Source organism: Truncatella angustata, assembly GCF_020726525.1.
Source record: "Truncatella angustata strain MPI-SDFR-AT-0073 chromosome Unknown BKA67scaffold_7, whole genome shotgun sequence".
In the NCBI taxonomy this organism is placed as follows: domain Eukaryota; kingdom Fungi; phylum Ascomycota; class Sordariomycetes; order Amphisphaeriales; family Sporocadaceae; genus Truncatella; species Truncatella angustata.
The window spans coordinates 1,360,415-1,379,800 of NW_025763387.1; the positions used below are offsets into that span (position 1 = coordinate 1,360,415).

The window sequence follows — 19,386 nt, forward strand, 5'->3', positions numbered from 1 at the left end:
AGACCCATCTGCCAAACCTCTAACGCGACCCCTTTTCGCGGCCCTTGCTCTGATGCATCGGGAGGCTTTTCAAGTGCCGAAATGGCGGCAATGAGGGGGAGACTGGTCACACATGTGGCGGCTCCTCTGACGGCGCCGGTTTGTGACGTGCTCGACGTCTTTCTCCCATGCCTAACGATTTGTATGACATCTCGCCGTCAATGGTCGGGGTATGTCATCCAAACCCAAGATAAGGACACAAAAAAAAATTTTAGTACACGAAAGGGGGAAGTGAAGAGAAAGATAGGGTACCGTGCGAATTGTGCTAAATGAAAGAAGAAAACAAGAAATTTGTCTTAAAAGAAAAATAAATTCGAACGCGTGGATAACAGGCTTTTTGCGACGGGGGAATATCGGTAGTAGTTTTAAAAATTTAATTCTTTTGGTTTTCAATTCAGCGCAGACAGTAAACTGCATAATACAGGAATCCTATATCCTGGTAAGAAATCTGGTATATCGCGATGCAGACCGCAAAGATGCCTGCTTTGAGTGGCCAGCCGGGCCAACTTCAGTCGTTGCCTTGTCAAGCCGACACAGTGTGGAGGAAAATAAAATCCCCTAATCCTCCCACTCCTAACGCCGGTATAGATGCCAATATACAAGGTAGGAAATCATTTGGTCGCGGTATATAACAATTCAGCCTCCACCACCATCCTGTCGCTTTCTTTCCTTTTTTTTTCTTTCTTTTTTTTTCTTTTTTACTTGTTTCGTCTCTTATGCCAGGAACCACAGCGAGCCCAGAACCAGTGGCGCGTAGCCGAGCCATGACGAGCTCGAACGCATGAACGAGGCCAGGGCGCCGCTCGTTGACGTAGTGTTGGCGGTGCTGCCGACCTCCTTGGTCGTGATGGTGTAGATCTCGGCAAAGCCGATGTCGGTGCTGTTGAAGCAGTTGGTTTCGTTGACGTTGTTGAGGCGCTCGTCGTTGGGCTCGACGAATGTGATGTCAACACACTAGGGACATACTGTTAGCCCTGCTGTTTCTTTTTTACATTGATTTAGCATATAAGATTTTGAACATACCGAGAACAGGGCAGCGCCATGCACCGCGATCTCCACGATCTGAATCGTGGCGTTGTCTCCGGGGTTCACGGTCAGGTTTGCAGGAAGTGGCACCTGTGGCAGGCAGACAGTTCCTGGATACGGGTTCTTGGACGGCCCGAGGATTTGGAAGGGTGAGATCATGGGCAGAGACATATTGAGGGGACCATGATCGGGGCCATCGCTACCGATCCCGAGGTTCATATAGAGGAATGCGGTTTGGTGACCTTGGAACCAACCAGGCTGGAAGGCGACGGCACCTCCAGTTGTTGGCCAGTATGTTCTGTTTGATGTCAAGGTCATGCCACCACCTGAAAATGGCGTTAGTATATTGTATGTATAGAGTTGTGTGAGACATGAATGCGAGAACAGAGTTCTCGCAAAGCAAATCCTATGCAGATGGGGTGCTGCTTACATGGATACATCCATTGCATACCATATGGCCATGTCGTGTTTGTGATCAAATTGTCACCTCTCCATCCAGGATATGTGATGATTGTGTGCGCCGCTGCCAGCGTCGATGCGGCCACCGTCAAGAATACTGAGGAAAGCATTGTGCTCGATGTGTATGTGTGTCGATTACAAACTGGAACCCGCAAGAATGCGATCAAGAGTACCGATTTCAAAGTCACAAATCAACCTGTGTGATTCGCGCTTTTGTCCTTCTCCAAGTCTTGCTTTTCGCGGTAGGTTATATTTGACCTCGGGGTTTATTTTATGGCAACGTTTGTATCTTGGAACTCTCCGAGTCTAAAATAGTTGATGTGAGATAGAGACTGAAACCGCGCTTGAATCTGTCGATATATTGCAAGCAGAGCTCAAGAGACTTCACTACTGATGAGAGGTTTGCTGGGCAACAATAACAGAAACTCAAGACAGAAATCAGAATACTGTAAACTGGTAAAAGGATAGGAAATTAGGCGCAAGGCCAGGCGAGCGATGCATTGGGTATTATCTGAGTGATAGGAACCAATGCGACCTACGAGCCAACCGCCGACCTGCATGTGAGTATGGCACTTCTTTTCCTACTGGCCATACTACCACTTTGCGTTGGCTTTCGCTAACGAGTTCAATCCCCGCTTCACACGATAGTCCCCAGGGTTCACTAAGCCGGGCGGCATTTCTGGCCTCTGAGCCAGTGAGAATGGCTGGAAGATGTGCAGAGCGCTGCAGCTCACAGACTCATCCTTGCTCTGCCCCTGTCGGTGATCTGGTGAAGCCAATGAACGGGCGCTTACATGGCTGGGCGACTCGCCAGCTGTGTGTGGTATTGCGAATGATTCGCTCCATGACCACCAATTGGGGGCCTCGACGGCTGGGAGGACCCGGGACTACTGTAGGCGACAAGGGTCACTTAGCTCCCGACCTTTCACTGGCGGAGAACATGGCACACTGCAGATACATAAGCGCTGACAATAAGAGCTGGGTCAACTCTCACCAATCCGATCTGATAGCGAAAGCGCGCAATAGTGCGGCACCAATCGAGAGAGTATCATCGGCATCTTTTCAAGATCCGGCCACGCCTGCTTTTGGGGTCCAGTCATTTGTGGGGGCTATTTTGGGAGACCTCCACGATGCATGTCAGAATCTTTGTGCTCCTTTCCCGCGTTGCACTTTCCCAAATACAGCTGTGCAGTAATCAATAGACGAGTTTTCTGTCGAATGACTATCATAAGTTGGCTCCCAGTCACCGTTGGAAGTGACGTGACGAATCGTGGAGGACAATCGCAAGCCTGGTTATGGTTGCTGTTTGTAACGACTCATCTGCGTTGGGCGCCATGCATTGCTCCAGAGCCCTGAACGCAATGCATCCTTGACACTCTCGAGCCTGTGCTACTTGAGTTGCAAACTGTGGGCTTGTACAAGCTGCACTTCGTTGGAGTTTTGTGATGTACTGTAAACTCCCGGAGCGCATCGAGGCACCGATCGACTAGTTTGTCGGGGCCAGGGCGCATGAGATTGGACGACCCCACACCGAAATATGATCTTGGTAAATGTTCATGTCGCTACCTTGATGGCAAGTCGTTGGCTTGTTGCATGGCGGTTTGGCAAGCCGCGAGGGTAGTTGATGACAACGGGACCATGGCTGGTGCCAGGTGCCAGAAGTGGTTTTGGCAGCTGAGAATCACCTTCAATCTTCGGCGCTAAATGTGCGTTTTCACAGAGGCGTAACAAGGTACAGACGACGTATCAAAGGCGCAACCACTCTTATTCCTCAACAGGATTGCTGCAATCAACGTTTCCGATCAAATTACCCCTATTGAAATTACGATTAGCCCTTAAAAAAAAAAAACCTGCGCAAATCTGCTGTCGGTCGCTCTAGAAATCACTTGGCCCAGTCAAATGTGAGAGAGCAGTAACTTGAAGTCGCAGGAACAGCTTTTGTAAGCCGCAGTGGAAATGGCCTCATCAATCGACGAAGAATCTTGGACACATGTCACAAGCAAACGGAACCGTCGAGGCAAAAAAGGTCCAAACGTAAATGACAGCATCAAGTGCCATGCGGCGGCAAGAACAGCCACGCATCTCTCAGTCGAGGAGATCAAATCCGATCACAAGAAGTTCTCCCAGCAATGGACAGAATCCGATTGTTACCACAAACTCAAAGAGCTCATCCCGTCAAAATCTTATCAGCCGTTTCCCACAAAAGCCATCTGCCTTGGTCTTGGCTCGTTTGATCCAGAAGATGGCTCATGGCAGATACGGAGAAGAAGTCATATCCAGCTGGCCGCTTTCGTGACCCTGGTCGACTGTATATTGCCACCTGGTAATCAGAAACTTCGTTGTATATTTCAGGAGCCATGCTTTACGAGAGGTGATGTGGAATTCCTCGAATCCTTGGGTTACGAGGTTGTCGAATCGCCGAGGGGATTTGAAGAAGTCTCCGAAGATGCAATAGTGGTTGGCATCCATCTTTACTCCGACATCTACACCAAAGCGTTTAAAGGCGCCATACCTGCCCTGTTTATTGGGAGCGGAGTTGACGTATGGGAAAGGTATGGCGAAGCATGCTCGCTCGGCATTCTATGTCAACGCAGAAGTACTGATGCTGATCTTTCAAAGTCGTGGATTTGCGTTCAAGGACGATCCTCAATGGGAAAAAATGAGACTGCTACATGATATCTCCGACAAGATCCCATTCCCAGATGATAAAGAATTCTATCCCATTTTCTCCGACACCACAATACATTGGCGGAAGCCCAAGGACGACGAATTGGACGATTTGACAAGTGCTGTTGATAGTCTATCCATGAGTCAAAACACTATTTAAGTAATCCATTGTTCACAGGGAGCATCTTGGGATCGTTCGGCTTTTTAAAACAGTGGTGTAGCCATTTCACGTTAGTCTTATCGCTACATATCCTTATAAGACCGGTAAAAAGAGCTCCAATGAGCGGAACGCTGCGATTGCTCTCCTCATCACTAAATTCAGTTCAGCTCTGGTACGCTCTTATTTCAGTACTGACCGCTGACAGAAGTTTGATGCGATAAGCGACTCGATGATCACCATCGTCGTTATGCATCTTCCGAGAGCTGTTGAGTGATGCAAGAGGCGCACTCAGACACAGTTATCGGGCAACCACTATAAGACCGCCTGTCATATCCCTCCGTGGACAATCGACTCGGATGCTATTGATAGAACCATCACAAAATATATCGATCTATTTGATTGGCTGGGCAATGATTGCAGCACAACTGGATTGGCAGTCAAAGAGCACTGTTCTCGGACGTCTTTCAAAGTGCCGTGCGCTATTGCCGCGCGTTCATATCTCCTCCGCGTCCTTGCACTTCTTTCGTAAATCGATAGTTCTTACAAGGCTATGTTTAGAAGTTGTGGAGGTCTCAAGATTTGATTGGGAAAACCAAGGTTGGCAACACCTGCCAGCAGAAGCGAATTCTCTGCAACAAGACTCTGATTGCTTCCACATTCAGAGGAGCCTTCGGGGAGAACGGTTATCGGTAACTTCGGCACGCCTGTTCCCAACCATTTGCAACACAGTCTGCGGTAAGGTAACATTTGTGGCGTGCTCCGCGAGCACACAACGCCGTCGCCGTTCCGGAGTTGGGTGCCAAGGCCCGGACAGTTCCTTCCGTAGCGCGTGTTCGGCTTAGTCACGATAGCAAGCTCAATGAAGCGGTCGCAAAATCGTTGCTCTTTATGGCTAGTACTGTTCCGAATGTGACTGTTTGCTCTCAATGGCGACTAACTTAGACTTGTCCACCGGAAGCGACGCGCTTCTTCTCGAGCTATTTTCTTTCTGACAAGCCCGTCATGCTGGGATTGTGAGATCTAGACCCGCGTCAACACCACGATGGTTTCGGTCCTCGTGACATGCGCTTAACATAGCCTGCCATCCGTGTGCCCGAAAAGCAATGGTATTACCAGGAGAGGTGTCGCGATAGGTGGACGAGACTTGCTGCGACCAGCCACTATGCCCGTAACCTCACAATTATTTAGGTCATTTGTCTTAGTCATTATCAGCTTGGTATAAAAGACGGCTTTGTCTCGTCTTGTTAGTGTCGAGCCAAATGGTTTAGTCCGCTTAACAACTTTGAGAAACAGTATGATGTCTCTACGCACTTTTGGCATTCTCTCGCTTTTGTCTGGTCTTACCTCGGCCGATGGCCTGTCAGCTCGTGCCAAAGCTGTCGGTAAGCTATACTGGGGTACCGCCGTCAACCCAACAGTCCTCAATGATGCTACCGCCAAGTCTATAGCTACCAACAGTCAGGACTTTGGGTCTTTCACCTGCGAAAATGAGATGAAGTTTGATGCCACTGAGCCATCTCGGAATACTTTCACGTACACCAATGCCGATACCATCGTGTCCCAGGCCACAAGTACTGGCCAAAGTATGCGATGTCATACTCTCGTGTGGCATAGTCAACTTCCATCATGGGGTAGGTTGAACGCTTCTATTTATTATTCTGTTACTGATATCTAGTTCTAGTGACGAGCGGCGGTTTTGACAACGCAACCATGATTTCGATCATGAAAAATCACATTACTAATGTGATGACTCACTTCAAGGGCAAGTGCTATGCCTGGGATGTTGTGAACGAGGCTCTGGCCGAAGACGGATCGTACCGCACGTCGAGCCCATGGTACCAAGCCATTGGTCCCGCTTATATCCCAATCGCATTTGCACATGCCGCCACTGTCGATTCGTCTGCCAAGTTGTACTACAACGACTACAACTGTGATGTTCCTGGATCCAAGGCCACTGGCGCGCAGAACCTCATCAAGACAGTCAAAACCTATGGTGCAAGAATTGACGGTATGGGATTCCAGGGCCACATGAGCGTTGGCAGTGTTAGCCAGACAAACTTGGTCACAAACCTTAACGCTTTCGCCGCCTTGGATGTCGAGGTAGCCTATACGGAGCTCGACATCAACACTGCGTCCCCACAGACATCGGCGACCCTCGAGCAGCAAGCCAAGGACTATGCTAGCGTCGTTAACGCCTGTAAGGCTGTTTCCAAGTGCGTCGGCATAACCCAGTGGGGGCTCGCCGACAAATATACGTGGATCTCTGGCGGAGCCCCATTGCCATGGGACAGCAGCTTGAACAAGAAGCCGGCTTACACGTCTGCACTCAACGCTTGGAGTACAGCAACTGCGGCGCCTACCACCACCCTGACCACCACCACGACTGCAGCGACGCCAACAACGACTTCAGGAGGAGGAAGTGGCTGTACTGTGGCCAAATATGGTCAATGCGGAGGCAGTGGCTACACGGGATGTACCACTTGTGCCAGCGGATCAACGTGTACTTTCGGCAATGCCTACTATTCGCAGTGCCTTTAGTGGCATATTTGAGCTAGGAGAAGCTGAAAGTCCAGGGTGGAAGTCTCAGGCAAAGAAATATTCAACTAAATATTATGCACTCTTGCCAGGTAATTGCACAATATGGAACAGCCAAAGTCTCTGCTTGTTTTGTGTTATGACCTTGGGTTTCTCAGCTGTGACCTGCTTGGCAAAGAAAATCCCATGTCCAGCTGGGGCTTGGCAAGCTCAATGAGACAACAATAATAAGATACGCTCCAAGTCCAGTATCCTTCTGGTATATTGTTAATGCAGCACCATCAGGATCAATGACTGTTTTCTTAGTAACAAAGACCCTGTAATATGGTACTTGAGTGACAATGCATGTGGAAAGACTACAATGGCCTCCTCAAAGGACAAAGCATCAGCAGCCATTTGTGGCACTTATAATAAGGACGAAAATACAAAACTATCGTGCCCGTTTGCTCTTATCCATTATTGATATACAACATGGGTGATTCGCTTCGATTGAGATTCAGTATCGACGATAGGAAACGGAAGCAAGTAACTCACCGTAGTGCCTGGAGCCATGCCTGGAGACATGAAAATGAAAGACGGGTCAAGTGCGTACCTCCAGGGTCTACTCGATAAAGCCAACAGTGATTCGTTTGAGGTTTCAGAACCTGACAACAAACCGCTAGATGAGAATACAGCATCGGATGAAGCCATATCAGATGATGCACGGCCACATATGACGTTTGGTGTAGAGGTGGAATTCTTTGCATTCTACGTTGTCAGAGGCGCATCAGAAAGCCGTGCCGAATTGTCCCGCAGATACCCCGGGGTCATTCAAGTACCAGACAGTGTAGATGAAGTTAAACGTGCCAATTATGCCCTCAGGCGACTTATAAGGTTCTTTGCACAGAACACTGTCGATATCAATGACTTCAATGATATCAATGACACCGACTCGAGACCACGACCAGGGCCGCCCACCACAACGCAGTACTCGGCCAACAGTAGCAACCCAGCATACCACCGTTGGACGCTGGAGTGGGAAGTCTCGTCTTATCTGACCGCTGATCATGTTTTAGAAGAAGGGCTGATGCCCCTCAACCTCGAACTTGTATCCCCGGCAATGACACATCATCCAGCTAGTTATGCCGAAATCTACCGCGTAGTAGATCTACTCAGAACATGTGTGCGTATCATTCTCAATGACACTACCGGACTCCACATCCATTGTGGTATGGGGCCGGATGCAATTCCTTTCCGATTCTTTCGAAGAATTGCGTTCTTGCTCTGGACCATGGATGCGGTCATCACTCTCGTCCACCCGGCTCATCGTCAGAACAACGATTACTGTATGCGAAATCGACTCCATGCACGAGTAAATGAACCGCCGTGTGACGTTGTTGATGGCTGTAGAAGAATATCAACATGCCAAAACCATAGTGAACTGGCGTTGCAGATGTCGATGAACCACGCCTGGGGTGGAGCCTATGACTTTGAAAATTATGTGATAAGTACAGCTTCAGATACAATCTTTGAGGGGAAACCAACCATTGAGTTCAGACAAGCGGCTGGAAGCAGTAACCCAGAATGGATAGTACTCTGGGCATTCTTATGCGTGCGTATGTGTGGGTGGGCCGCAACAGACATGGACCCGGAGGTATTGGATTACTTCATCAGACGGTGCCAAGATGTCGAGGATGGTGAAGAGTACCAGACGTCATCTCTTGACCATTTCCTCCGGATGATAGGATGCGAAGAAACGTTGAGTTACATTCGGCGCACAACTCACGATGAGCGAGCAAACGGCGAAATGAATTAGTGAGACATGTCCTACCTTCCTGAATCCCAGAATCCATAGAATCCAATATTTGCTTTGTACAAATTGGCATCACCGCGTATAGAGCTGTCTTTCTCGGGATTAGTCCTCCACCATGAATGCAGAGGTCAACTCAGACTTAAACGACAATTTAAACGAAAGTAAGCTTTGTTGATTCTTGCTGCTGCTGGCATACGTACTTGATATCAAGTGCTAAAGTCGGAGCTCCATCAGTTCTGTGATGTTGGACATAACACTGCGCTCAACATCTCCCGATAGTATGGAGGAAGATGTATAATACTGAAAGTCCTTGTAGCAGCTTCTGCCGCACTCTCACAATATTCTTATAATGTTATCGGTGCTCCAACGAGTCAAATTTCTTTTTGGGGGGTGTAGGATGGGGGTTTGGATCTTTTCCATTTTGCACCCTCACACGGGACAGCGTTTCTTTTGTTCTTTCTTGTGTTTTCGAAAGCTCGTTGTACACTTTCTGCCTTGGGCTCGGGTTTCTGGATTTCGTCGCGTCCTGACGCGTTCACGTAATGGTAGATTCGATACTATTGCGTGATAGTAGCATCTCCGTCAACTTCATGAAGGCGTTGATTGGTGGTATGCTGGTGACTCTATTGAGAGGCATTTGGTTTAGGCACGATAAGAGTGGTATGATTACAACGTCCCGACCTCACAGACAAGCTGGCCTTTGAGTTGTCGAATGTAGTGAACTCCTCCTTCACTCCGCTCCTCTAGGGACCGAGAGTGATGAAAGAAAAAAAGATGTCTCCGATGAGATAATGTGCCAAAAATTCCCTATCCAGCCGTAGCCAAGTAGGAGTGGTCATAGTCTAGAAAGCACGTTAGAATCAAAGCCTGCCAGCAGATCAAGAAAGGTTCGAGATAACTTACTATAGTTTTCAACTAGCAAAAACGCAATCTCGGACGAATCCTCACTGATATGCGTAACGCCCGTGCACCTGGTATTGGTTAATGTTGTTCCAAAACATGTAGCATGCGTTTGGGATTACTTACTAGGATAAGGAAAAGAAATCAGACAGGAACGGAGCGAAGCTCAGCTGGTCGGCGAACTGAGCTGTAGGTGAAGCTTGGGTGGGGCCAGGGTTCTGCCGGGCGGTGTATTTGATGAGAAAGTTTGGGGTCCCCGCTACTGTAGCTAGATGGGTGGGGCACGTTGGTCCATGGGCAGTTAACCCCCAGTATAGCACATACATACTAAGTTATGTGTCAACAGTAAATAAAGCATGCCACACAAAGGCATGTTTATGTTAATTGTTTGTGTCTTTAACCACTAGTTTCTTCCGTGCATACTCAATAACCAAATCACTGATACTTATCCTCAGTGCGGCAACGTCAGACCATTGCCCATTTACACTAGACACTTTATGTTCTAACAAAGTCACAAACGACATTGAGCGTAGAATAAATGAACGCACCTGGCACTCAACTTTCATCTGAAAATGGGCTATATTAGTTTGACTTCTGGGTATTAAGTGAGCCATCGACATGATAATCATGTTTGCTCAGATGTAGTGCACTGTAACGCTACTGTCTACCTTCTTACAGTGCTAAGTTACCAGCAATTACCGTCCGAGCCATAAGCCTTTAATTTATCAGTCTACAATTGGGGAATGCTACAAGACGACACAAATAACTTAACATTTACAGCACATGGCAACCGGTCCGAGGTTACTTTCATAGTTTGGCTCAGATCCTCAACTTCTCCAAGTTACCCCAATATGCCACCACCTGGTCACGGCAATTCTTCCACGGCCTAAGAAGCTCCTCCAACCAGATCTGCAGTGTTACATGGGGATCCCCTGTGGAGGTATTAACCTTGTTGACTCGTGCCTTTGGAGAACCGACCCGACATGCCGGCCAAGGAATGAGTATATCGGGATTCTGCAGGTATCAATACCCCTCAAATTGGACCAATAGCGCTAGTAAATATGCATTTCGTTTACATCAGTATGCAATTTACTGCCCGGTCTAGCTGCCGGGTGAATGGCATAAGCCAATGGCACATTGTTCTTCTGGGTCTATAAGTAATGCAGGTTCCAAGTTCAACATTCAATGACGATGCTCAGCTTTTAGCACCTCGATCATTCTGGTGCACGATTCCGTAAACAATTTTTTTTTCGAACTTACCATGGGTTTGCTCCCACTACTCCTAGCAGCCAGCGTCGCTGCTTCATCCTGTAGCACGGGAAAGCTAACGAATGTTGAGAATTTGATCTCTTTTGGTGACAGCTACACGGACCAGGGACGCCTATCCGCATACTTTGCTAATCACGGCGTTACGCCACCGCCGGCTACTAATACGTCCGGGAGCAACTTCACCTCAACGGGCGGGTATGCTTGGGGCCATTTTGCATCACAGCAGCTGGGTGCAACATACTACGATTATGCCGGTATGAGGCCCTCAGATGCTCGTGTAAGGACGTTTGTAGCTAATCATGCTCTAGTAAGCGGAGCTTTCTGCTCGAATGAGATCTTCTCGCGTTATTTGGCTGGCATCAACCGTACATTTCCATCAGTTTTAGAAGACGAGATACCTTCTTTCTTGGAAGATATCGCGTATGTGAACGAATCTACAAGTACGAACACTTTCTACACAAACAGGCAGTCCGACAACACCCTCTATGCACTCTGGATCGGGACCAATGATCTCGGCATTGATGCTTTCCTCACAGACTCTCAAAATCCTGGGTTGACGATAACCAACTTCATTGATTGCATCTGGGAAGTTTTTGATAACATCTACAAGACCGGCGGCCGCCACTTTGTACTGCTCAACACCGCACCCCTTGAACTCTCGCCGCTGTATGCGGCACCACAGAACAGCGGCATAGGCGACAACCACTATTGGACAGATAAGACCACCTACAACATGACGGAATACGAGCAGAAAATGTTGGAGTACACGACAAGTGTTAATACAATGTTTGATTATGGCGTTCCAGTCCAGACAAAGATCAAGTCGCGTTGGCCGGGCTCTTCCGTTACGATCTTTAATGTTCATCAGCTCATTCTTGATATTCACAATAATCCTGAGCAGTATCTCGACGCACCTGCCAACACCACTGGCTTCTACTACAATTGCGGCGTGGATAACTCGAAATGTATCGCTTCCGAGAACGCTCTATCTTCGTTCTTATGGTACGTCGCCCATTTAAGGCCTAGATATTGAAAACCAATATTGACTCTGGTGTAGGTACGACGAGCTCCATCCGTCTGAAAGAACTGATCAAATAATTGCCAATGAGTTCGTCGAGCTCGTCTCGGGAAATTCTTCCTATGCGACTTACTGGTGATACTTAAACCCCTCCAGCAGGGCAGAGAAGCATACACGAGTCGACATGTGAAAGGTCTATTACTACGCCCACGGCAGTAAATTAAGTTGGAATAACCTCAAATCAATCGATGTGATTTGATCCCTATATCTAATAAGATGAGACGTTAAAGACTCGCCTCACCCTCATCCCGAAATCTGGTGAAGGATGTTATGAAGTGTTCCTCCCCCGCTCCATGGTACCAGAATAACCTCCACCATAGTCGCCACGATGCATGGCCCTCGTATTCCTGGTTGATGTGACAAAACATTGATCAACAGAGGGGTTGTTGCTGCCCATGTTCTTGAGACTGGAACTAAGCCAGTCCTACCCTGGAAATTCGTGAAAGTTAACTTCGTGCGCTGTAGGAGCTCTAGCACACATGAAATTTGACGACGTGGATACTGTGTCTGCGGTCGTAACCAATCTAATTGAGTTTCTTACGGAGGACAAAGTTCTCAATATGAAGACCAACACATCCATTCTGATCACATAGTTTCAGCCATCATCATTCTTAAGCAATACAACAAACAAACCAAAAACCACCTATGTTGCCTCAGATTACAACCTGCCAGTCTCTCATGACAGCATGTGACGATGCATCGCTGCAACAACCTTTACTTTTCAATGACCTTTTTGAATCTTCCCCGTCGTCGTGTCCATCATGATGAACTCACCGTCACCATCGCCACGTTCAAATTGCATCATCTGATAGATCATGGGGCCTCCAGACTGTCCCGCAGGCCCTCTTCCAGTGATCTGTTCGCGCAGCAGACGGAGCTGCATCGGGAATTGCGGATCATCATAATGAGTGATGATATCGGCCTTCTGTATCTTCTTGCTGAGGCTGTACAAACCGTCCCGTGGCGTTGCCAATGCCTCACATTCCTTCTGATTCTCATCGTTCCACCAAGTCGGCAAGAGTCCTTCGCTTGACTTCGCTTGGGCCAGGAAACGCCGGAAGCCAGCTAGGGGGTTGGCAGCTCCGGCTGCTGTGTAAATCGACTCTGCTTCTGGTTTGGCATCAAAATTGACGTCGTCGGCCATCTTCAGACGATAAGAGTCAATCAGGATTTTGTAGACGTCGTTCTCTGGGCGACCGTGCAGCCAACTGCGGTTGTGAAGGCGTGTCATTGGTTTATTGAGGTGCTTCTCCAGTCCTTTGGTTCTAGGACCGGTACCAGCGCGAGTAGAGCTGCTTCCAGTTGAGGTTGTATTACTACCCCCTTGAGTGCTCTTGGCGCACACCTTCTTGTGAACTTTCCAGTCATCCTTTTGGCAATCTCTGGAGCAATAGAGGACTGATTGGCATTTTGCGCACGTCTTCAGGTCAACACCTGCCTTGCATTTGGCACACTCGGGCATCTTATCGGGAATTCTCAATGTTACTGGTGTTCACAGAATTGCTGGAAACAAAGTTGAAAATTACAGGAGAGAGTACCGTGGACGTGATGCCTCTATCAATGAAGTGGTTTGAGTAATCGTTTGCAGGCGGGGTTTGGGGGCATTCAAACCTGTAGGTAGGAGCAAAAGCACCGACAAGGGGGTAAAAAGCAAAAGTTTCAAACAATCTCCTCTTGGCAACTTTCGTTGTGTCCTCCCGACTCTCCTTATCAAGTCGGACTGGTCAGTATGTTGCAGAAGTCATAGTCAAAAGATTACAAGTTGATGTTGAGGCTGAAGACATTGCCAGCAGCCTGTCTTGCAATGTTATTATAAGACACCACGAACCGGGACCATACAGATTGCTCAACACACTTTTATGATACGTTCGATACTAGGCATACGCCATAACATTGTTTACACAATTACGTTTCTATTTGATGCGCAGACTGTTTGTTACAGCAAACAAATAACTTCAGATGAATTTTTGGGTGGGCTTCGAAAGCACTTTATTACCAAATAGCAACTATGGACATTGGCGCAAGCTAAGGAGCAATACGTTGTAATGCAGCAGCGTTGTTGCGTAAGAAGCGTGGGTATCAATAACCTATATCTACTCGTATTATTCTGCGTCGTGCACAGTTCTTTGACAAACTTTTTGGCTTGGCAGGGGTGGTGAGGCTTTCTCCGCATGCGAGTTGGGGTACAACAGCACGATGTGGCGTTTGGCAATCTTGGATTAACGGCAAATATAGTACTCCGCACCGGATAAATAGCACATTGCTACTTGGCAATGCGTTGTGTATCGAGACCCCAACTCTGGTATTAGCCGCGACCAGGCCCTCGGCGTCGTAACCGAACTTCCTGCCACCCACATGAGCAAGGAGATGGGTCGTAATTCGCCAATGGTCGGTTCCATCGCAGCACGGTCGTACGGATTCTTAAAGATCCAGGTTTTCGGATCGCTTCCATGACGATATCGATGTCCGGATATCATTCAGGTCCAACAGCCTCGCTTGGAGAATTGGGGTAGCCAAGGGCATACATACCGGATTCAAGGTGCCATTGTAGTCAGACAGGATGCATAAATGAGGCTGCTCTCCCCGGGCTCACATCGTCCAGTTGCTATTTGACACTGTCACGCATCTTGTGCTGTAACCTGTCAACACCATGCATCGCCTACTCGTGCTCTTGGCTGCATCATTGCCCTTGTGCTCGGCTCAGCTAAATCTACAAGCGAAGAAGGCTGGGCTCAAGTACTTCGGTGCGGCGACCGACACTCCCGGACAGCGTGAGAGGGCAAACCAGACCGCTGCATATCCTCAATACGATGCTATTTTGAGAGACCACAGTGAATTTGGGTCGACAACTCCCACCAATGGACAGAAGGTCAGTGATACAGTAGTAATGAGTGATGAGGTAAACTAACCATAGTTCACAGTGGATCTTCACCGAGCCGGAGCAAGGTGTATTCAACTTCACAGAGGGCGACATTGTTACCTCAATCGCTCAGGAGAACCATCTGATCCAACGATGCCATGCACTGGTCTGGCACAGCCAACTGGCCCCTTGGGTCGAGGCCCAGAACTGGACCGCTGAGGCCTTGACCGAAGTGGTCGTGAACCACATCACCAACGTCATGGAACATTACAAGGGAAAATGCTATGCTTGGGATGTTGTCAATGAGGCTCTCAACGAGGACGGAACTTACCGGGAGTCGGTATTCTACAACACACTTGGTGAGGACTTCCTCAAGCTTGCCTTCAGCACAGCGGCCAAGGTCGACCCGGACGTCAAGCTCTATTACAACGACTACAACATCGAGTCGCCTGGTAATAAGAGCGAAGGCGCACTGCGCATTGTCAAGCTGCTGCAAGACGACGGCATTAAGATCAACGGTATCGGGATGCAGGCACACTTTGTTGCTGGTCGATCACCGACACTTGACCAGCAAATTTCCGTCATCCAGTCGTATGGCGCTCGCGGACTTGAGGTTGCGTACACAGAGTTGGACGTGAGAATCTATCTACCACTGAACGACACTGGCATAGAGTGGCAGAAGGAAGCGTATAGAGATGTGAGGTCCCCTGTTATATTGCAAGAAATGAAAAGAAATTACAAGTCCAAATCCTAATTAACTCTTCCCAGGCTGCCAGCGCTTGCGTCCAAACCGAGGCCTGCATCGGAATGACCATCTGGGACTTTTATGACCCATTCAGTTGGGTACCGGCTGTTTTCCCTGGTCAAGGCAATCCCCTGTTATGGTTCGAGGACTTCACCAAGCATCCCGCTTACTATGGGGTGATCGAGGCTTTCAAGAACAAAACAGGTGACAAGCCTTGCAAGACGAAGGATCACCCAAGGGATTTCGGTAAAAGCAACAAATTATTTTGATAATGATAGAGTAAAGATATCAAATCTTCTTTGCCGAAACTTGCTGTACATAAGCGCGATTGCAAAGAAAGACGTTAACAAATGGCTTGTGGAACTCAATTGAATCCCTGCATGGCCAAGAGCCGGTCCAGCGCCCAGAACGCGCGAAGGATTCGCAGGTGCCTGCCGTTGATATGCACTGCGCCGCTGACAGGATGGAGGCGCATGAAATTTACGCAGCCCCTTAAAGATTTCGGAAATTAATGCCTGTGATGAAATACAAAACGCCGTGTTCTCCCTTGCGTCTCAATTATCAACGGTTTGTTGTTTCTCTTGTCAATCTCTATCAACTGGAGACGATCATTAACGTTGCCAAGCCATTCTTTCATACGTACTTTATCATTAACTTTAAAGCCTAATTCGCACCGATCAGCGCGGGTCTTGTGCCACAAAATATATACCCACGCTCGCTTACGAAGAAACATACCCACACGTTCGTTCAACATGCGCTCCGCTCAAGTTGCTATCGCTGCTGTGGCGCCCATGCTGGCGCTCGCACAGAGCAGCGATGATAGTGTTTACACCGTCACGGCTGGCGGTGCTACCTACACGGCTGATTACGATGATCCTGCCTATACCGTACCTGCTTGGACTGAGGTAGAGGACACTATCCCCGTTTCCGAGTACTTGTCTCAATACTACGGAGCATCCGTGCCCACGGCTGCGACCGGCGCTGCTGCCACGAGCCTGGCATCGGCAATCTACGAGTTAGTACTTTTTCATTTACTGGTTTTCAATACTCGAAGACCCTCTTGCTTTAGGTTTGCGAAAGATCTCATACTCACAAAATTGGTGCTGCAGTTATCAGGGAGGGCTTCAAACAGACTCAGCTTACATCGAGGCCGCCAACACTATCTACCTGGCCATTGCAACCCGGTCGGACGCCGATGCCATCATGTCGTCCATTGATGGCGAGGGCTTCCTAAACGGCGACTACACAACCGCGGATTGGTACAAGACCGGCGTGCCGACCAGCGCGCAGAGCGAGTTTGCCACCGTCATTGCGTCGTTCAAGGCCGTCGAGACCAGTGTGCTTGGCGAGACCGGCGCGGCAGCCACCACGGCCACGGCCAAAGCGACTGCAACTGGGTCCTCGACCGTCAAATCCGCCGCTTCTGGTTCAGGCACCGCGTCTGGCGCTTCGGCTTCGAGCACGAGTGCCAGCACTGCCGGCGCACATAGGTCCATGGCCACCGGTGGTGCTGTCGCTGGACTTGCTGCTGCCATTGCTGTCGGTGTCATGTACTAGATATTCTCTTACCGTATTGCGTGGGAGGTGCAGATCGCTTTCTGTATATAATTCCGCTTCTGGAGCTATTTCATGCATAATTACAATCAGGCGTTAAGCATATGGGAACTAGCATGGCAAGACTGGCTGGCGCAAATAGCACATGCAATATGGATGGTAACATGAAAAATTTGTGGATTTTAGAAAGAAGTATATACAGATGAATCAATATAGACAGGCAAAGGGTAAAGCTATATACAGCCGCCATGCGTTTGCATTAACCGCGACATGCTGAATGAAATATTTCAGGAAAGTTATGAGACTTGAGTGTTCCTCTGTTGTTTAGTAGAAGAGCTCTATGGCGTCAAGGATCTGATAGCAGGAGTTAGTACAAAGCATACGATGCGGGACAGTAGGAAGATACTCACCACATTGGGGCTCAAGAAGTCATCACCACTGCTTCCGCTAATGATGTTGATGGTGACGGTGTTGGAGCCACTGACCAAGGTGCCGCTCGGGACGCTGCAGTCGTAAATATCACCCCAGCCACGGTATGCGCCACGAGTGACACCACGGCTATCAATGGTCGTGGGTGCCGACGGTGCTGTGCAGGTGTAGCCATTGACGATAGCTTGAGGACGACCTCCCGCGAATGACAGTGTGGTTGCAATGCGCAGGGTCGCCGCCTTACTGACAGCCGCGGACAGGGAGAAGCTGATCTTGGTTCCGCTGTTGACATCCTTGAATAGAGCCATGGGGAGAGACGAGGCCGCGGTGCTGGCGACGGTGCCGGGGGTCCAGGATGACATGCGGCTGTCGGACGGGTGCATGCGCAGCTGCTTGTCGGCATTCAAGAAACCAGTAGGCTGACCATCGTAGTCACCCAATTTGAAGATGGTTGTGTGAGATGAGGTCAAAACGGTGCTCGAAGCCGCAATGTTGGAGGTGACTGAGCCACCAGCAGTGACGGTAACAGACTGGGTAGCAGCTAAAAACTCGTCCTGGTAGAGCCTCATAGTGTATGTACCGGCAACCATGGCAGGCGATGTGAAGGCCCCGGCGGATGAAGCGTACGCCCAGTACTGGTAGTTGGCATTATACCAATGGACGACAATCGGGAAGCTGCTGGAGACACCTGTTGCGGTACCCTTGACGGTGCCACGGCCCGAGGCTTTCGTGTAACCTGTCAGGCCCAGGTTGTCGAAGAAGGAGACATCATAGTCACTGGCTTTGGGGATGCCTGATCGAGTAAAGGAGAATACGTAAGGTCCATGGAAACCTTGGCGGTAGGTCTCGGTTTGGGCGTGGTTGGAGTTCATGTAATATGTGACCGAGTGGTAGCTGCCTCCCCAGTTCAAGTTGATATCGCGAAAGAAAGGTCCCCCAGAACTCTTCTCGGTGGCCTTCTGATCAGGTCGAACCCAACAGGCATGGATGCTGGCACCAGAGTCGGTAGCACAGTAGGCAGAGTTATCGATGAATCTTTCTGACGAGTAGAACTTGCTACGTGTCTGGCTGCTGACTGTGTAGACGTCGGAGGCTTCGATGGCAGTGCCACTAGCCGTGTCAGAAACATCGCCATAGGAGTAAGTTGGGTACGTCTCCGTGAGACCAGTCAGACGGAAGATGAATCGTAGTTCGCCAATGGCCGGTTCGCTATTAGTATAAGTGCCCATATAGATGTTGTTCTCGCCGTCGGCAAAGACGAGGTAATGAGTCAAGTCGAAATCACTACTGCTGGCGACACACTTGACGATGACATAATTGCCTGAGAATTAATATCAGTACAGCCAAACCAACCGAGTTAACAAGAGCAAACTTACCGCTTGTGGTGTAAGATACGGTTGCGGAGCCCAGACCAGAAGCGATATGGCTGTAAGTGCTCGAGTACTGGTACTCAGTGCCGTAATACTTTAGAGAGGTGATGTCACAGGTAGTACGGCTAATCACCGTGGTGAAGCCATAGCTACTCTCGGTGTTAATGGTATAAGATGCAGTAGCTGTAGTGACAGTAATGGCAGCAACGGAAGTGGCCCATGCCAAGAGAAACGAAAGAAGCATTGTGAACACCATCCTGGGCAAGATTGACTAGAAGTCTGCAGCTTCGGCTTGTCGTGAGTGTCGATCTCGAGCATGACATCTTCTACCAGCTCTCATATATATATTCACCCATGTTTGCCAAGTGTCTCAACACTGGCGGAAACAAATTTCAGGGGTCACCCATCATCCATACGTCTTCGCTCGCAGATACGACCAGAGATGTTGAGTCGGGGCAGTACCAACAAGCGGAGCCATACGGGGTCTATACCACCCTGGCTCC

General features: G+C 49.0%; 10 protein-coding genes across 10 annotated transcripts; 7 read left to right on the forward strand and 3 right to left on the reverse strand.

Moving 5' to 3' along the window:
• Positions 1-753: 753 nt before the first annotated feature.
• Positions 754-1,634, reverse strand: BKA67DRAFT_538682 (uncharacterized protein; the record flags this gene model as incomplete). The annotated part of the gene is made up of 3 exons (XM_046100501.1): positions 754-993; positions 1,063-1,391; positions 1,496-1,634. The coding sequence occupies 3 exons, from the start codon at positions 1,632-1,634 to the stop codon at positions 754-756; spliced, it is 708 nt and encodes a 235-aa protein (XP_045955169.1).
• A 295-nt stretch (positions 1,635-1,929) lies between these two features.
• Positions 1,930-2,779, forward strand: BKA67DRAFT_369806 (uncharacterized protein). The gene has a single exon (XM_046096479.1). The coding sequence runs from the start codon at positions 2,225-2,227 to the stop codon at positions 2,717-2,719; it is 495 nt and encodes a 164-aa protein (XP_045955170.1). The 5' UTR covers positions 1,930-2,224; the 3' UTR covers positions 2,720-2,779.
• A 459-nt stretch (positions 2,780-3,238) lies between these two features.
• Positions 3,239-4,529, forward strand: BKA67DRAFT_369779 (uncharacterized protein). Its single transcript, XM_046096478.1, has 2 exons — positions 3,239-4,076; positions 4,144-4,529. Exons 1-2 carry the CDS (start codon positions 3,481-3,483, stop codon positions 4,349-4,351), a joined length of 804 nt encoding a protein of 267 aa, XP_045955171.1. The 5' UTR covers positions 3,239-3,480; the 3' UTR covers positions 4,352-4,529.
• A 1,119-nt stretch (positions 4,530-5,648) lies between these two features.
• Positions 5,649-6,889, forward strand: BKA67DRAFT_522608 (glycoside hydrolase family 10 protein; the record flags this gene model as incomplete). The annotated part of the gene is made up of 2 exons (XM_046098388.1): positions 5,649-5,982; positions 6,033-6,889. 2 exons carry the CDS (start codon positions 5,649-5,651, stop codon positions 6,887-6,889), a joined length of 1,191 nt encoding a protein of 396 aa, XP_045955172.1.
• Positions 6,890-7,436: 547 nt separating this feature from the next.
• BKA67DRAFT_538685 (putative amidoligase enzyme-domain-containing protein) lies at positions 7,437-8,681 on the forward strand (the record flags this gene model as incomplete). Its single annotated transcript, XM_046100502.1, has 1 exon — positions 7,437-8,681. The coding sequence occupies one exon, from the start codon at positions 7,437-7,439 to the stop codon at positions 8,679-8,681; it is 1,245 nt and encodes a 414-aa protein (XP_045955173.1).
• Positions 8,682-10,839: 2,158 nt separating this feature from the next.
• Positions 10,840-12,004, forward strand: BKA67DRAFT_538686 (carbohydrate esterase family 16 protein; the record flags this gene model as incomplete). Its single annotated transcript, XM_046100503.1, has 3 exons — positions 10,840-11,101; positions 11,156-11,849; positions 11,905-12,004. 3 exons carry the CDS (start codon positions 10,840-10,842, stop codon positions 12,002-12,004), a joined length of 1,056 nt encoding a protein of 351 aa, XP_045955174.1.
• Positions 12,005-12,499: 495 nt separating this feature from the next.
• BKA67DRAFT_575505 (uncharacterized protein) lies at positions 12,500-13,679 on the reverse strand. The gene has a single exon (XM_046103504.1). It carries the CDS (start codon positions 13,385-13,387, stop codon positions 12,647-12,649), a length of 741 nt encoding a protein of 246 aa, XP_045955175.1. The 5' UTR covers positions 13,388-13,679; the 3' UTR covers positions 12,500-12,646.
• A 474-nt stretch (positions 13,680-14,153) lies between these two features.
• Positions 14,154-15,909, forward strand: BKA67DRAFT_609224 (family 10 glycosyl hydrolase). Its single transcript, XM_046105377.1, has 3 exons — positions 14,154-14,794; positions 14,847-15,482; positions 15,554-15,909. The coding sequence occupies exons 1-3, from the start codon at positions 14,576-14,578 to the stop codon at positions 15,797-15,799; spliced, it is 1,101 nt and encodes a 366-aa protein (XP_045955176.1). The 5' UTR covers positions 14,154-14,575; the 3' UTR covers positions 15,800-15,909.
• A 109-nt stretch (positions 15,910-16,018) lies between these two features.
• BKA67DRAFT_369852 (uncharacterized protein) lies at positions 16,019-17,255 on the forward strand. The gene is made up of 3 exons (XM_046096481.1): positions 16,019-16,097; positions 16,156-16,435; positions 16,640-17,255. The coding sequence occupies exons 2-3, from the start codon at positions 16,347-16,349 to the stop codon at positions 17,085-17,087; spliced, it is 537 nt and encodes a 178-aa protein (XP_045955177.1). The 5' UTR covers positions 16,019-16,097; positions 16,156-16,346; the 3' UTR covers positions 17,088-17,255.
• A 153-nt stretch (positions 17,256-17,408) lies between these two features.
• On the reverse strand, positions 17,409-19,127 carry BKA67DRAFT_661628 (family 4 polysaccharide lyase; the record flags this gene model as incomplete). The annotated part of the gene is made up of 3 exons (XM_046107847.1): positions 17,409-17,438; positions 17,495-18,834; positions 18,890-19,127. 3 exons carry the CDS (start codon positions 19,125-19,127, stop codon positions 17,409-17,411), a joined length of 1,608 nt encoding a protein of 535 aa, XP_045955178.1.
• Between the last annotated feature and the right edge of the window lie 259 nt (positions 19,128-19,386).

What these genes read in the sequence shown, in the direction of transcription:
- BKA67DRAFT_369852 (XM_046096481.1), top strand. Translation starts at nt 16,347, where the DNA reads ATGATAGTGTTTACACCGTCACGGCTGGCGGTGCTACCTACACGGCTG. An exon ending in CCGTACCTGCTTGGACTGAG is followed by an intron (nt 16,436 to 16,639) that starts GTAGAGGACACT and finishes TTGGTGCTGCAG; the next exon opens with TTATCAGGGAGGGCTTCAAA.
- BKA67DRAFT_609224 (XM_046105377.1), top strand. Translation starts at nt 14,576, where the DNA reads ATGCATCGCCTACTCGTGCTCTTGGCTGCATCATTGCCCTTGTGCTCG. An exon ending in CTCCCACCAATGGACAGAAG is followed by an intron (nt 14,795 to 14,846) that starts GTCAGTGATACA and finishes CATAGTTCACAG; the next exon opens with TGGATCTTCACCGAGCCGGA. An exon ending in AGAAGGAAGCGTATAGAGAT is followed by an intron (nt 15,483 to 15,553) that starts GTGAGGTCCCCT and finishes AACTCTTCCCAG; the next exon opens with GCTGCCAGCGCTTGCGTCCA.
- BKA67DRAFT_369779 (XM_046096478.1), top strand. Translation starts at nt 3,481, where the DNA reads ATGGCCTCATCAATCGACGAAGAATCTTGGACACATGTCACAAGCAAA. An exon ending in GGAGTTGACGTATGGGAAAG is followed by an intron (nt 4,077 to 4,143) that starts GTATGGCGAAGC and finishes GATCTTTCAAAG; the next exon opens with TCGTGGATTTGCGTTCAAGG.
- BKA67DRAFT_369806 (XM_046096479.1), top strand. Translation starts at nt 2,225, where the DNA reads ATGGCTGGAAGATGTGCAGAGCGCTGCAGCTCACAGACTCATCCTTGC.
- BKA67DRAFT_575505 (XM_046103504.1), bottom strand. Translation starts at nt 13,387, where the DNA reads ATGCCCGAGTGTGCCAAATGCAAGGCAGGTGTTGACCTGAAGACGTGC.